The 16,425-nt window shown below is 45.7% G+C and overlaps 1 protein-coding gene across 2 annotated transcripts; it reads right to left on the bottom strand.

Annotated features, from left to right (window-relative positions):
* Positions 1-996: 996 nt before the first annotated feature.
* On the bottom strand, positions 997-14,653 carry FAM131B (family with sequence similarity 131 member B). Of its 2 annotated transcripts, XM_044439610.1 has the most exons (7): positions 14,549-14,631; positions 11,462-11,497; positions 7,377-7,470; positions 4,494-4,691; positions 3,077-3,220; positions 1,384-1,562; positions 997-1,308 (listed from the first exon to the last, which is right to left on the bottom strand). In XM_044439610.1, the coding sequence occupies exons 1-7, from the start codon at positions 14,600-14,602 to the stop codon at positions 997-999; spliced, it is 1,017 nt and encodes a 338-aa protein (XP_044295545.1). In that variant the 5' UTR covers positions 14,603-14,631. The 2 variants fall into 2 exon arrangements, with proteins under 2 accessions (XP_044295545.1, XP_044295546.1); XM_044439611.1 differs by lacking the exon at positions 11,462-11,497 and having other exon boundaries at positions 14,549-14,653.
* Between the last annotated feature and the right edge of the window lie 1,772 nt (positions 14,654-16,425).

The raw sequence follows: 16,425 nt of genomic DNA, 5'->3' as shown, positions 1-16,425 counted from the left end.
TATTATTTCACACTAGGTGGCACCCACGTTATTCCCTCTGTTAGCCACTGCTTAAAAGAACTCGGAGATACAAAATGTAGAAAAAAAGCAAGAACAAAAGCTCAAATGTAAACTGGAAAGCTGGTACTTAAGCCATGGCGCTTGCTTTCCTTGTTTCTTTGCTTGTCTTCCCTGCACACAACTGGAAAGAGAGGATTCCATGTCTGCTTAAAATATAAAATTGGCAGATGACCCCCCTCCCCTTTCCCTCCCGTGCATGCAGTGCCCATTATTAAATAGGGGAGGAAACCGCACTCCAGCTCCCAGGAAGGCAGAGATAGTAAGGGGTGCATAAGGAGGATTTCTGCAGCAATTTCTGCACACATGCTGGAGAATGAGGTTTGGACTGGACTCACGCAGCAGCTTTGCCCGTCTCACAGGGCAGTCGGTACCCTTGAAGCCTCCCTTCTGGTTCGGATGCATGCTCTGCACCCAGAGACGCCCTCCCTCGGCAGATAGCACCTCACTTCCCGAAGAAGGCGTCAGGACTCTGCCCAGGCCTTTGCCAGCTGGTCTGCTGAGCCACACGTTCTCACGTTCCAATGCTGGCCTGCCTTCTCAGAAGACCCTTGGTCTCAGCAGTCACAGCAGGCAGCAGCGGCACCCCCTCAGTCGCTTTACTAAGCTCTGCATCCCAGAAGCCACGTCCCTTCTGCCTGCATGGCCAGGATCCACCATCAGCCATGTCCACGCGACCCCACTGTCTGGCGTTCCCTGAGCTCCCTGCCTGGGTGTCCAAGGCAGTAGGTCTTGAAGGCTCAGCCCAATGTGTGCAGGAGGAGAGGCGGACGTAGCAATGCCCAGCACGTTTGGTCCTTGGCTTACCTTCAGTGAAACTAAAAACGAACTCGTGTGCTAGCGCACCTGGGGAATTTGGGAGCTGGAGAGGGGCTTCCTTGTCGCTTTCCCCACCCGTGTTTCCCATGCATAATGGCAAAGGGCTCCTTGATGGCAGCATCAGTTGTTGGCTTCGCCTTCCTCCTCATCAAAAGACTGCACTCCGGACGAGGTAACGTCAGAGACCTTGCGGCTGAGGACAGCGGGCTCTGGCTCCTCCCGCGGGGAAAGGGACTCCAGGTCCCGGCAAACGGCATCGTCCTCCTCCAGCGAGGGCTTCTTGTTCAGGAGCGGGGCCTTCTCCAGCAAGGGGTTCTTTTCCTCCTCCGAGTGGACGCCCACAAAGGTGCTGGATTCAGCACTGCCACCCCCACCGGGGACTGTCTGAGCAGGCCATGCATCCGCGAGGCCGGAATTGGGGAGCAGGGCCTGCTGCAGCTGCTGCTGCTGCTGCTGCTGGAGCTGCAGCAGCTGGTGCTGCTGGATCAGGTTGTTCTGCATAAGGACAGTTTCCTGCAGGCTGGGCTGGGACTCTTCAAAGTTCTGGCCGAGGCAGGAGCCAGCCGCTGGGGAGGCAATGAGGGACTGGTCGCTGGTCTCCCAGGCGTCCGATGAGCCCAGGCAGTACATGCCTTGCGAGACGTAGGAGTGAGGCCAGCTGTCATACTGCGCCTGGGCCAGGTGATCTGCAAAGCGGGGAGAGGAGAGCGGAGGTAGAACAAAGGGCGGAGCCCACGGAAGCCGGAAGGAAAGGAGAGTCTGGGAAGACATCCATGTTTGGGAAAGAGACCATGTTTGGGAATGGGTCCTCCTAGCGTCACCCAGTTGTAGCTTGTTGGTGATGACCTATAAAGCCCTAAACGGCTTGGGTCCTGGTTACCTGAAGGAGTGCTTACATCCATATACGCCCGCCCACCCCCTGAGATCTGCGGGAGAGGCCCTTCTCCGGGAACCCTCTGTGAAAGAAATTAGGAGGGTAGGTACTCGGAGGAGGGCTTTCTCTGCGGTGGCGCCCAATCTATGGAATGCGCTCCCCAGAGAGGTCTGCCTGGCGCCGTCGTTATTTGTTTTTCGGCGCCAGGCGAAGACCGTTTTATTTAAACGTCATTTTAATTGTTAATATTATTTGCTTATTTTATCTGGCCGGGACGACTTATTTTATATTGTTAATTTGTATGTATATTTGAATGTTTTATATTTTAATTTTATGTTGTGAGCCACCCCGAGGCTTCGGCGAATGGGGCGGCATAGAAATGTTTTAAATAAATAAATAAATAAATAAATAATAGCTTGTCAGAGGCATTTGCAGCCTATTATGGTCATTATGGCCTACTTTTCATGGAAGCTGCAAACCTGTAACTATGTACAGTGTACCCCTTCACTGTACCCCTTCAGACCACAGGTAAGGAGGGTCTCATGTTACTGGAAGATCCTCCACCTATGGAAACTATTTGCATGTACATAGCTAGCATGCTGGAGAGAAAGCCAAACCAGGCTAGATCCTTCTAGTCTCCTGTGTGGAAGGATCTGAGCAAGTGGGGGGCAGTGGGGACATCTGGAGGAACACTGTGTTGTGTGGGCCCCTGTAGTCTGGAATGTTATGGCCTGAATACCCAGCCCCCTTTCTGACACCTTTGAAACCTATAGATTCCAGGCAGGACAGAACAGAGGTGGTCAAAGCAGTATTAGTCATGAGCTAGCTAGCATTTATACCATTCCTTAGAACTGAGGCACATTATCTCAGCAGCTCCTCCAACAGTCCTGTAATGTAGGCCATCGTTACTGTCCCTGTAGAGCATATGGGCTTGGGGAATGCGAAGGGCCCCTAGGCTGACCGCAGTTTGATTAAGTCCACTCCTTGTGCAGCTCTTGCTTACAGACCATATTCTGAACCACAGGTAGATCTGAGTTGGGACCATGTGCACTTATATTAGAGAGAAGCAATAAAACATGCTGCAAGGTCTCACTCTTACTCACTGCAGGACACCAGCAGTGCGAAGAGTGGAGCAGGGGACTGTCCCAGGAACAAAACAGAAGGCCAGTGGAGAGCAGGGCTGAGCCGGGCAGTTTCTTCCTCCCCAAATCAGGACAGCTCTGGTCCAGTCCCCAGAGCCACAAAATGTGGTTTTCCAGAGTTCCCCCATTTCTCGCTCGACCTGCTCCCTGCTCCTGAAGCGGGGGAGGAGAGGCCAACACTCACCCTGGTTCTCCATCATCTCCTGGTAGGTCTCATTGTAGTTGCCAGCCTGGTTCTCCTGGTTGGAGTTGACACTCATGTCTTCACCGTCCATGGAAGACCAGGCCATGAGGGTAGCTTCCGAGATCGCAAACTGTTCCATCACCCCTTTGTTACAGACAAACGAGAGAGAAGGATAATGGCGGATGAAGTGACTCCACTGATCCCCCTACACCTGCTGATTCCCAGACATATTTGCTGCCTCATTTCTACCTGCCTCTTGGATCACTCAATGCCCGGCCACGGGAGCCCTTGAGGCACTCAGGCTACAATCCGGTCTAGTGCCTCCACAACAGAGCCTGGACCGATCTTCTGTGTCACTTCACAACCTCCCACCCACGCCACAGAACTTTACATTTGAAAAACTGGCAAACCTCACTGCAGCAGCCTGGTTCCATACTTGAAATCACTAATTACCACTTCACACAGGAAGAAGTTGGAATAAATTAAAACCTTTTAAGCATCCCGATTACAGATGAAGAATCTACACATGAGTAAGAAGCACAGTTTGGAAGCCAACACTGCAAGCCTGCATCAGATGTCCCTTTTCCCTGCTCACGCCCAGATGCCTTTGTGCAGAGCCCTTCTTCACCTTCACTAGCGGCAGCCAGAAATACGGAATGGGAGCGGCAAACTGCAGAGTGGACAGGATGCCAAAAGAAGAGGGGAGCTGCCCCATCCATGCAGAAGGAGAGAGGAGCACAATACGGGGCTGCTCATTCCAGGAGCAATCCCCTCCTCATTCTGTGCATTTCTGTGCTGAGAGTATGGTATTCAAAAAGTATTCAGGAGTGAAGAACACACAGTGGTGGATCTAGCATGTGCCCAGTGTCTCTTCCCTCTCTTCTATGAAAACTTGCTCAGGCTGTTTCTGCTTTTCGCCAGCATGAGAAAGTAGCAGGGGGTTGGAAGCTGGCTGCATACAAGCTTCTCACCGAGAGGCACCGTCAGCTATACAACCTCCTTGATCCACCTATGCAATCCAGAAAGAAGATGCATTTCAGGCTGGGGTGCAGACTCAGTGTCCTGTGGGACTAATCCAGCCCACAGCATTTCGGAGTTCAGCCAGGAGTCAGGGCTTGGCCTGCATCCCCTATCGCCTGGGCAGCGCTGCTGTTCTCTCTGATCTTAGATCAGAATTAACAGAGGAGCATGGACTGTGGGGACTCTGCCAGAGCTGGGAAGAGCGGCTGTTACTCCTAGAACCAGCACATGCCTTCGTGTGGTGTCCACAGGGCAGCACAGCCCCTGCGCAAAGCCAGGGACTCAGCCTGTACAGGGCGAAGCAGCTATTCTCCACTGCCTCTCCCAGCCCAGAGAAAGAAGGAAGACAAAGCAGGGACAGGGCAACGACATCCTCGAGGAATGGCTGGTAGAGTACCTGCAAGGAATCGCGCCTCCTTCTCCCCGTCACTCAGGTCAGAGTAAGCGTCGGCATCCTTCCGGACCGTTTCGTGGGTGTGATGCTGCTGCTGGTTGCTGCCATTGCCCCAGCCCTGCCACTCAATCATGTGTGCGACGCGGCCCTGTCCCATGGCAGTGGGCTTGGTGACATGATCCTTCATGCTGCGGGATATCCCTAAGGCGCCAGACATTGAGAAAACAAGAGGGGCTATTATACAGCTCCAGAGCTGTTGGTCACCTCACGCTGGGAGGCACCTAGTTTGACTCTCTTCTGGTGTACATGACCTACCTTTGCAGGAGTTTTCCAACTGCAGAAATGTGTAGCGTGAGACCCCAGAATTGTACTCGGTTGCCAGCTTTTAACCCAATAATTTATGGACAAGGTCACCATTCATCACATCAGCAGGTCTGCCCCTGAAAACTGTTCGGAAGCTGCAGTTTGTTCAAAAAGTGGCAGACAGACTAGTAAATGGGAGCAGAAGCTCTGCAGAGCCAACACCAATTCTGGTTGCTTGCACTGGCAGCCGATATGCTTCAGAGTCGAAATTCAAACTGATGGTTTCACTCTATAAAGCTTTACATGGCTCACAACTGCAGTATTTCTCAAAATGCCTCTCCTGACTCTACACAGGTGTTATGGTCAACATTTGGAACATTCCTTCAGGTGCCATTTCCAAGGGAGGCTCAGAAGGTGGCCACAAGGAAGAGGGCCTTCTCGGTGATGGCCCTGCAATTCTTAAAGGATTTCCCCATTGAAGCCTGCCTGATGCCAGCACTGTCGTCTTTTCATCACCAGGTTAAGACCACCCACCACTCCCAGACATTGAATGGCATATGATGGAGCATTGATGTCAGCTGTCTTTTTAACAAGCCTACCGTTTTTCACTGCAATTTTCTTTAGCAGCTTACATTGTGTTAAAGGTTGTGCACTGAAATTGTATGCAGCATTTTATAATTTGTACTGCAAACATGCCCAGAGAGCGGCAGCTGTTGGGCAGTACAGACAGGAAAATCATCACCACAGTCGCAAATTAAACTGGACATTGGGGACCAGGGTAAGTGATATCACAGTATTCGGCTAGAATCATGACCTAACTTAGAATTAGCTTGGACCTAAAACTTTTGGAAAATAGGCCACTAATACCAAACAGTCACTGCAGTCTCTTGACAATGTAGTATTTCTATGCATGTTAATGCAGAATTAAGTTTGCTGCTGTAAGAGGTCTCCTTGAAAAACATACCCTTAATCTCAGCTACCTATCCCTCACCATAGGTGTTAATAACTCAAATGATTAAAGTTTATTCAGACCCAGAATTCTGCTTATACAAAAAGAAATAGACAAATTTAGCTTATAATTCCTTTTCTACCTATCACAGAGTTTGCAAAACGCAGATAATCCAGAAACACTTATGAACGGACAATAATCATATTATTTAGCATGTGTTCATGTAGCAGAAGGGTAAAATTTTCTCCAGTTGCTTTACACGCTAACATATAAGCTGCTGATAAAAGGAAGATTGTAAAACGGGGCCTATTCTGCCACTCAGGCCCCTTTCTTGCAACTTGATTAGAGCTTTGCAGAGGTGATCCTGTGTTAGGGCTGGGTCTCCCTGCCTCCTCAATCGAGTCGCTAACTGCCAAGATCTCCAAAGAATGCTTCCCAGGGGTCCAGCTGGGAGTCCTTGCAGCTTGCTACTGCACTTGCCCACAGCCTTCCGAACTAGTTGTGCATGCTCAGAACATTGCCACTGGGTTGCTGGGATTCAGGCACAGCATTTAGCATTCCTGCACTCGTGTTCCAGGGACTGCTTTTTGTCCCCCTACAACACTCCACTTTCCAGCTAGCTTTATCAGAGTTAATTTACTTCAATTGCTCTTTCCTGTGCGGTGGATTCCTGTAGATGCAGAAGACTGCTTTTGTGTGCTGCTACAGAGATTTTCTCATTCTCTGCTTTGCGAGCATGATCTCAGAATAATTTGCCTCAGATTCCCTCCTCCCTTCTGTCCTATGGGTTGCTGGTCGCAGAGGATTCAAAGGACTGCTTGTGTGAATCCACTGGGCAGATCCCTCCCCCATGCACATGCAGTGCTTTCCAAGAATGGTCCTAAAGCTTATGTGCCTCAGTTTCCTCTTTCTTGGGTTGGACTGCTAGCTGCTGTGGATGCAAGGGCCTCCTGGTTCCACCTTTCCATTGATCCCATCAGCTCCAATGGGCACCAGACACCACTGGGCTTTTGGGGAATTTCTTGAATGTGCCACACTTCTATGACTCTCCCTCCAGCACAATTTCTCCGCCCCTCCCACTCCCCATGAATGGAACAGTACTGCACAGATAGCTGAATTAAAAGAAAGAGGCAAATATACACAGAACTTTATGAAAACTACTCATTCAGAGGTGAAGCAGAAGGATGGACCAGCAGACCTTAAAAAGGAAACAAGGTCTGCCACACTTCACCCTCCATATTAGAAAATATATGCTGTTGGCAGAAATACATATCATATAAGATGCACAAGATGATGTGAATGTTGTTCAGGTATTTGTTTGCCTCATTGCACAATATCTTTCTGAGGAGAGTTCTGCCGTTCACACATTATGACGTATCCACCTGTACCAACATGGACATTTATCATGGTGAGGAGTGATATGTGAAGGAGTAATGCCTGAAGAAGTTCCAAAGTATGATGGTACTCAGGGGAACTGATGAGTACATGGCACTCAAGCCTTTAATTTGGGAGAGCAGTGAAGTCTTTTCTTTTTTAATTTTGGCGGCATTTGGGGGAGAGGCAGAAGCAAGGGGATAATGCTAGGATTAATAGGAAGTAAGATAGTTTGGGATCCAAGGGTTTGAGATCCTCACCAGAGAAAGATGACTTAGCTAGAGCTCCGATCCCATATGCATTGGAGTTTCGCTTCAGCTTGGGCAGGATGGAGGTTGTGTCTTCCATGGAGAGCTGAAAAAACAGATTATGTAAAGGAATGAAAAGGTATGAGGGGGAGGAAAGGAGACAATCCAGTCTGGACTTCTAAGAACACAAGGAACAGGGAAAAAGAATAAAACTGAAGGACAAGAAACAAACAAAGATGGAATATTAGTAACGGGACAGAAAACCTGCATGGTGCTTTGTTGGGTGAGGAACTGCCCATGGAAGGACACTGTTCGGGTACATGGTCCATTTGGGATTTTCTGCCATCAAGCACCAACATGTCTGGGAGCAGCCCTGGTGTTATGAACTATATTTGGTGATTGCTCGGGATGCTTCTGACAGCCATTCCTTAAAGTGAGATAGTCATGAGAAAGTAGTAAGTGCCAAAAAAACTGAGATTGTTGATGTGTATATAAAGCACTGCAGAACAAGTGAGAGGATAGGCAGTAGAAGATTAATACTGTTTGTATGCTGGTACAGAAGCTGTATTCAGATGTTCAAAAAGTAGTTCAGCTCAGCATGTGTGGGAAAAGAAAGAGACATGGCCTAAATATGTGTCTGTGTGTGTGAGTGAGTGAGTGAGTGAGTGTGAGTGTAAATGTAACATTTAGCTGTATAGCCTGAAATGCCTGACACCCAGAGAGCTTCAGCTATGGGTGGTATAGAAATGTAATATCATAATAAATGGGACTGAATATCAAAAGGAAAAGGGGAGAACTGAATATTGAGGTTTGCCTGCTGTTTTCTGTGCTAACTTTACTGGTTTATATACGTATTGTTTGGTCACCCTCATTCTCCCACATGTCTCATTCCTGCAGTTCAGCGATTGTGTTATATTACAGGGCTGCTGTGTACTCAGAACACTGTTTGTAAGAATTGAGATTACCTTGAAATATCTCCATGGGAATGTGACATTGTTATTGTATAACTTAAAAACAACAGCACACAGTTCGTCTCCTTCTGTCCTCCAAAGAAACTACAAAATTAGTGCTGCGCTCATGGAAAATCAGTGGATAGGCATGAAAAGCTGTTTTCTTTATTCTGAAAGCTACTTTCCTGATTCTGAAAGCCGCTTTCCTTATTCTTTTCACGAAAATGATCTTTGTTAATGAAGGAAAATGGTTGGAATGCCGTCTTGGAGTGAGGAATGAGGAACATCTTGAAAAAACAACAGACACGTGCCACTAACAATTATGTGGACTCTGTTGCTTTTACTTGCAAAATCTAAACATCCTTGAGGAAAAAAATATCTGAAGTAACTGTAGAAGTTTTAAGTGCCTCTTTAATGGAGTACTGACTTAGTTGTGAAAAGAAAAGGGAACAGAAGAGGAGTCACTGGTATATTGTGCTCTGACTGCACGGGTCGTGCGTAAGAGCGAGCACTGCAGCAGGCCCGATGGCTTAGCTCCCCCAGCAGTAAGGGTGCATCATTGCTGGACGGCTGCCTGCGTCTCCTGGGCCTGCCCGAATACCCTCCGGCTGGCCACAGTGGTATCCCGTTCAGGTGCTGAACTTAGGGGCTGGCACAGCGGTGGCATCAGTGGTGCGTGTGCACATACATGTGTACATCTGCATGGGCTCACCAACTGGCTCCAGGCCACCCAACGGGCTCCAAGACTTGCTCGATAGCAACAGGCCTCAAGCCCCACCGCCACTCTTCACAGAAACCAAACAGCATTCATTTCAGCAGGAATTAAAGACACCTGCATACAAATGGAGGGACATTGCCGAGCTTGTCTAACCAGGGGAGCCCATTCCTTTAATTCACACACAGGCAAGGAGTATGGCCATAAGTGGACCATAATCAGCAGAAAATTCTTATCGACAAAATCTGCAGCAACTCTTCTGGTGCACTGTTACAATTCTTCCTTCATACCTCTATGTTGCTCTTTGGTCACAGTATATTTTTGCAAGATGCTTGCTTGAGAACAAACTTGTGGCCTTTTGCATTTCAGTTAAGGACGGCCTGCAAACCTACCTTTATTTGAGAGCAACTGCATTAAATTCACTGAGGGACAACTGCATGGCATTTTAAGGAGAAGCAACTTGGAGCTCTAAACCAGAGCATATTCCTAGCGTGGATTAGACCTTTGCACCGTTTTCTCATTTAATATGTCTTCCTGCTGCCATTATTAGCAGCCTAGTGGGACTTTGGATGGGAAATCATTGCAAGACTGTGAGCATGGTGCTAGATCAGGGCTCACAGCTGTTTCGCCTTCCAAATAAAACTGCCGAGGGTTTTTTTAAATGCCACATGTAACTCAGCTTCACCAGAAAACATGCAGAAGACTGGGCATAAAAATAACAGAGCCACCTAGTGGTTATAGCAGAGAGAGCACCTGAAGAAGGTTCAAATCAACACTGTGTGAAGATCATTTTGTGGCTTTGAGAAAGTCAATATAACTTTGACTCGCTGCACCCCAGACTACTGTGATAACTAAGTGGGGTTGATCCGTGTTATATATTCTGAACTCTTCTTGAGTACAGATTGATTTGAGGCTATTTTCTTTATAGGACTATCTGTTTCTGAATGGACCTCTGGAAAAGCAAAACCTATCATCTTTTTATCTAGATGGAATTAGATTGCTTTCATGTGGATATCTATTTTAAGACTCCCCTCATGGACAACAAAGATGGCTTTTGTACCTTGAGTATTTTCTAGCAGCGACTCTCCGACAGTGTGGGGGCTACTGGAATAAATGGCATCCAAATTTTTTAAACTAAAGTGCCCAAGGGTTAGGGTTCCTGCTCTGTTCTTACAAGCTGTCAAGATGTATTGATTTATCTAAGAAATTATGTTTGAATGAGTTTGAACAAAGCGTCTTTTATTTGAAAAGTACTGGGTGAAAACAGGAGGAGTGAAAAGAAGGAGATGGATAAGGGAAGTGTGCTATGGGATGTTGTCACCCAGAAGTCCTCAAAATCTTTACAATCCTTAAGCAAACCAACACCAGAAGTATTATGTCACCCAGCTTGTTTAATTTATTGTATTTATATCCTTCCTTTTCTCCTTTCAAGGAACTCAAGGCAGCTTATGTATTTCACGTCCTCTCAATCTTATCCTGGGAGGTAGGTTGGGCTGAGAGTCTGTGACTGGTCCCAAGTCCCCCAGTGAGCTCCATGGCTGAGTGGGGACTAGAACCGGGTCTCCTGGATCCTCAGTCTAGCCACCACACTCATTTGCTAATTCATCCTCTGTGTGAACTCTGGCCTGATACGTCTGAATTCACAAACCAGAGTCACAGACAGTGCTATCCACCTGTTGTTGACAGGAAATAACTTATGGCAAATGGGCAAACAGGTCTAAGCCATGGTTTGCCTGTTTAGAGTTGGAAGTCCAAATCATGGTCTTAGTTTTAAACTACTGCTAATGCAAACCATGTTTTGGCATGATGTCAGAACAGCAAATGTGTCAGGAGGTTATCAAAACAAATAAATAAATGGTGTTACCTCCTTCATTGTGGTAGAATAATGGTTCAATAAATATGAAAAGTTAAATGCAATTGTATGAGACAGTAAGTTATGCTGGTACTGGATCTATCATAATTGAGGAAAACTGTCAGATTATGCTTGCAAATTACAGTACTGATATGCTGCAGAGAAGTCCTTTAACAATGTAAAACTCACACTGATGATAAATATCCATTCTCCTATCCACCTAATTTAACAGCAAGTGTAGCTCTTTAGAAACCAGATCTCTGCCTCTGGATAACCACTGAAGTCCAGTGGAGGGGAGGGCGGTGAAGAAGGTCCATTGCAAGTCCCATGGGGAGAATTGGGCCACCTGCAAACCCACTGACAGGCTGCAGGGCCAATTTGCATTTGATATGGGAAAACGGTTACATTGTTCTGCAAGTTCACAAAGCATCCAGCTATTCTCCAGATAAATTATGTCTCTTACGAGGAGCAGGAAAATGCCCAACTCAAGCTATAAGCCAAAGTCTTCTTGCAGTAAGATGGGCTCCTGACATACCTCAGCACTCATGAGCAGGCTTAGGGGGATGGAGGCTATACTCACATTGATGCCATCCCAGGAGAAATCTGTCCGTGTTTGCTACGGAGAAAGAAACAGCATGTTGGCATCATACACAAGATGTTGGTATGCACACGTAGCTTGCTCTCTTTCACTGTCGACCTTCACAGTTACGACACTTGGAACACAAGCTTAGGACCATGATAAGCCGTCTATATGGACACGGGCTATTTCAAAATCCCACTCCTGAGCTCAAAGATGCTCTGACCCAAGCTCACAGCTGGGTCTCTGCACTGGAGTGTCCTTCCTCCACCTGCACAGCCAGTGTGCTTCTTTCTGCCCTGGCTGCGGCTTTGAGGTCGCAAGGCCAACCTCGGAGTCAGTGTTAGAGGGGTGCGGAGGAAGGGAAGGGAAGGGAAGGGAAGGACAGTGCCTGGCAGTGCCTCTGGCTCTTCTCCTCATGAGCCACTGTAAAACACATACACGGACAAAATTGGTCAGCTGTTTTGAAGGGCAGCAGGAGTGATGAGGAAATCATGCCTCTGTGCTCCTTCCACCCTCTGCTGGAAGCCCACAATCCTCTGAGTGTGGAGTTATGGGCAGCCACACTGGATGGCGTTAATCATACAGGAAAATGCTCTGTGTGAGTGGTGGGGGCATGCGCCTTTGGCAAAGAACATCCTCAGCCCAGTTTTGTTCTTGATGGCCCTAGTTCCATGTGTGTGTAGACATCGTTTGTTACATAAAGAATGAAAATGATGCAGGCACAAAGAGAAGAACACACAGAGAAAGCGAGAAGCACAGATGCAAGGAATATACATGACTCTTCTGGGATAGAAGCCCCACGCTGTTCAAACGCCTTTTGTGGTTGAATGCCAGATAACTGACACCAGCAGACGTACATTCAGAGGGGATGAATGTGCAAGATTAAAAGCTTACGCACAATAGCAGTGGATGATTAAGAGCATATAGATTTATAGAACAACAGGGTGCTTTCTCTGGTTTAGGGCTAAAGACTCTCTTTCTCTCCCTACCCTACTTCCCCCTAATATTCTTCCATCTTTTTTTACATTCCTTCTTGCTCTTTTAGTTCTGCCGGTTCCAATTCCTGCTCCTGACTGCTGTTTTTCTTACGTTCTTGCCCACCCATTTTCTCTTGCAGCACCTTGCTTGCAGAATACAGTTTCTCTGTACATCTGCTCTGCAGCATCTATCCTCACTTTAAAACTTTCCTTTTTGCTAATGAATACCCCACTCCACAGAACAGTTTCTCCTAGCAACTCATCTTTAATTTCTCCTTTCACTTTCCCTCATGTTCTCACCCCATACAGACATATAGATATATGACTTTTATCCTGCCCCATTTGCCAAAAGGTTCCCTGGGCGAGTTACACATTGCAAACTTGCAGGCGCTAATGTGGACCCAGTCCAGATGCAGCCCTCCGAAAACGAGAGGTTAACATGCAACTAGTTTGGGACTGTGAGTGCAACTGAGAGATGCCAGTGGAATTGTTTGGAAATGCATTCAGATATGCACAAGAAAGCACATCCAGTTCATCAAAATCCAGCTGATGATGTATGTGTGCAGGCCTGCTTCGGTGCACCCATCTCTTTAGCTGGGTAGAGCTGTTTTTCCAGTTACCCTAGGGACTGCACCTGCTGAAGACACCTGATAACTAATAAAGAGCACTGCTAGCAAACTAGTTGCTCGGTCAGGTGGGACACCGCAGAGACTGTGCTTTACAAAGAGAAGGGCTCCATCATTCGGCCCCGGCTGCTCAAGTGGAAAGCATCTCAGAGGGCCATGCCAGGGTGAACCTCCTCCTGAGATTCTGGAGGAAAGGCTGGCAGACAATTCTGGCATAAACGGGCCAATGCTCTGCCTATCCCAGATCGTACCAAGGCACTGCCTATTCCAGCTGTTAGCTTCCAACAATGGCCAAGGGACCATCTGGAAGCACAACAAGGCAGAGCCAAATGTGCCACTGCTCTGGCCAGGCTAACGCTACTGTGTGTGGTAGCAGCTGGAGAGAGCTTACTGACACCAACCAGCACCCCACAAAGACAGGGATTTTTGGAGTCAAGTGCTACAGGGATCCATCAAAACAGAACTCTCCACCTTTTGTTCCTTTTGCAATTTGTAAAACAATAAAATTTAGTAAAATAAAATTGCTAATAGTTTACAAAATAGATGTAATCTCTAGAAAGATTAAAGATGTCACACAATTTCACTCACTGAAGTTTGTTGGATTCGCACACACGAAATTACAAATGATGTGCTAGCTGCCTTCAAAATAAAACAGTACAGGGTGCCTTGCCTTTTGCCTCGAGGCTTCATGAGGAATGGGTAGTGGGCCACAAAGACTCGCTCACTCTTCCCTCCCTCTGCATTAAGTTCTCATCACCCCCTCCCCACAGGCACTGAGAACCGTTCTTCTAATACCCCAAAAGCTGGGCAGGTGGGGTGCACAATATCAGGGTGAGGAGGATCCGTGCTTTCTGTGCCCTTCCCATCCCATTTAAATTACGCTCCACAAAGACTGCCAAACAGCTCGGTCATCTGAACCGACTCATGCGCTACCTGGCCCACCACTAAGGTGAGCAGAAGAGGAAATCTGCTGGTGGTCGCACAGGTTTTGTAATGACTTTATAGCACAAGCAGGAGCATCTTCTCTGGGCATCCAGAGCAATGCAAGGAGATAATACAAAGAACATAAGTGTTGTCCACACGCATCTAAACCATTGGATATAGATTGAGATCATTTTGCTCTTGCAAGGAACCCATTGCAGCTCAGACGGTCTTCCTCCTTACCATTTTATTCTTCATGGAACATTCCCGATATGTTTCAAGGACTCATGTTTCCATTATACTCATATTTTGAAACAATTATTTTATTTTTAAATACTTTGGTTTCCAAATAAACTGACTTTAGCCAAAATAAGGATCCCAGAAGATCCCTGAATCATGCCAGAAAGAAATCAAGCCTCTTTTGACTATTTGAGACTCAAAATTTCTATTGCAGATGACACCCTAGGTAAGTACCTGAGGTTTCTATCATAGTAGTCAGTGGGTTCTCTCTATGGTTGATGTTTTCCTTCTCTCTTCTCTGCAGGCAGGGAATAGGCGCTTACCTCAGTGGAAGGTCGGTGGATGCTGCTGCCATGGAGTGAGCTGGTGCTATCCATATTGATCTGGTCCACATCTTTCAGTCCTTTCCAGTCCACGGCAATCACCTCGTTTCCTGCAGCGACACAAAAGGTAATCAGACATCCTGCAGCCATCAGGAGAGCTTTCATTCCAGGATGTCCACTGCATGGGAATGTCCACTCTGTTGTAAAGCCACAACAATTATTGTCATTCACAAAACTCCGGGCCCAGATGGGCTACCAGCAGAGTTCTATAAAGCTTTTGAAGGAATCCTGCGTATGCCTTTTAAGGATATATGTAACACGGTGTTGTTAGATACTAAAATACCGAATACTTGGACAGAGGCAAATATTACTTTAATACCAAAAGAATTACTTTAATATCGGACTTGACACAGATCCAGAATTATAGACCTATATCACTTTTAAATGTGGATTACAAAATCTTTGCCTTGGTAATGGCAGAAAGACTGAAGAAGTATTTAACAGACTTTATACATCCAGATCAAAATGACTTTTTACCTAAAAGGCAAATGAGGAACAACATGAGAATTATTTTGGATATTTTAGAGTATTATGAGGTCCACTCTGAAAAACCAATGGCGCTATTATTTTTGGATGCACAGAAGGCCTTTGATAATGTTAACTGGCAATTCATGAAACATCAATTAGTGCAAATGGAATTTGGTGAAAAAATTATTAATGCAATAACAAGCATTTATCAAAAACAGACTGCCCGGATTATAATTAATGGAGAACTTACAAATACTATAGATATTCAAAAAGGCACAAGAAAAGGATGTCCTTAATCACCATCGTTATTTATATTGATTTTAGAAGTGTTAAATAGAAATATTAGAGAATATATGGATATTAAAGGCACTAGAATTAGAGATGAAAGCTATAAATTGAAAGCATTTGCAGATGATTTAGTTTTTATTCTTGAGGAACCCTTGGTAACAATGTCTAAACTTTTACAAAAGATAGAAGAATATGGTGAAGTTACTGGGATGAAAATAAACAGAGAGAAGACAAAACTGCTAGTGAAAAATCTTACCTTGGAGCAGAGAAAAAATCTGATGGAACAAGTAGATCTTCAAATTGTTAAAAAGGTTAAATATTTGGGAATTTTTCTTACAGCTAAATGCACTACATTGAAAGAAGATAACTATGATAAATTATTTAAGGAAATTAAGAGTGACTTGGAAAAATGGGTTAATTTGCAATTATCTTTGCTGGAAAGAACAGCAATAGTTAAAATGAATATATTACCAAAGTTTATATTTTTATTTCAAACAATTCCCATAAAAATTGATAAAATTTTTTTGATGATCTAAATACCCAAATTTCGAGATTTGTGTGGAAAAAGAAGAAACCAAGGATTAAATTAAAAATGCTTCAGGAGACCAGAGGGAATGGGGGTTTTGGTCTTTCTGATTGGATGTTGTATTATCAAGCTTCTGCCTTAACATGCCTAAAAGAATGGATAACTTTAAGAAATAAGAGAATTCTGTATCTTGAAGGGCATGACTTGCAAATAGGTTGGCACGCCTATATGTGGTATGAGAAGTGTAAGACACATGGTTGTTTTTTAAATCATTACATTAGAAAATCATTAATGTCGGTGTGGGAAAAGCTAAAGACAAAACTGTATACTAAATTACCAAGATGGCTTCCGCCTATCTCGTATACCCAAATGCACTGAATTTTGATATGATTGTGAGATATGATGATATTCTGGATAATGATGGAGGATTGAAACTGAATCAAGAACTACAAGAGCAAGGAATTAACATCTCTTGGTGGCATATTAATTCAATTGCATTAGTTCAAATGCAATCGAGATATGTCAAAGATTATAA

This window comes from Varanus komodoensis, unplaced genomic scaffold (genome assembly GCF_004798865.1).
Source record: "Varanus komodoensis strain SLA01 unplaced genomic scaffold, ASM479886v1 scaffold35, whole genome shotgun sequence".
NCBI lineage: Eukaryota > Metazoa > Chordata > Lepidosauria > Squamata > Varanidae > Varanus > Varanus komodoensis.
The sequence above is the reverse complement of the archived record's forward strand: the minus strand, read 5'-3'. Positions and strand labels throughout refer to the sequence as shown.

What these genes read in the sequence shown, in the direction of transcription:
- FAM131B (XM_044439610.1), bottom strand. Translation starts at nt 14,602, where the DNA reads ATGGATAGCACCAGCTCACTCCATGGCAGCAGCATCCACCGACCTTCC. An exon ending in AGCTAAGTCATCTTTCTCTG is followed by an intron (nt 4,692 to 7,376) that starts GTGAGGATCTCA and finishes CTGGCGCCTTAG; the next exon opens with GGATATCCCGCAGCATGAAG. An exon ending in GGAGGCGCGATTCCTTGCAG is followed by an intron (nt 3,221 to 4,493) that starts GTACTCTACCAG and finishes TCTGTAACAAAG; the next exon opens with GGGTGATGGAACAGTTTGCG.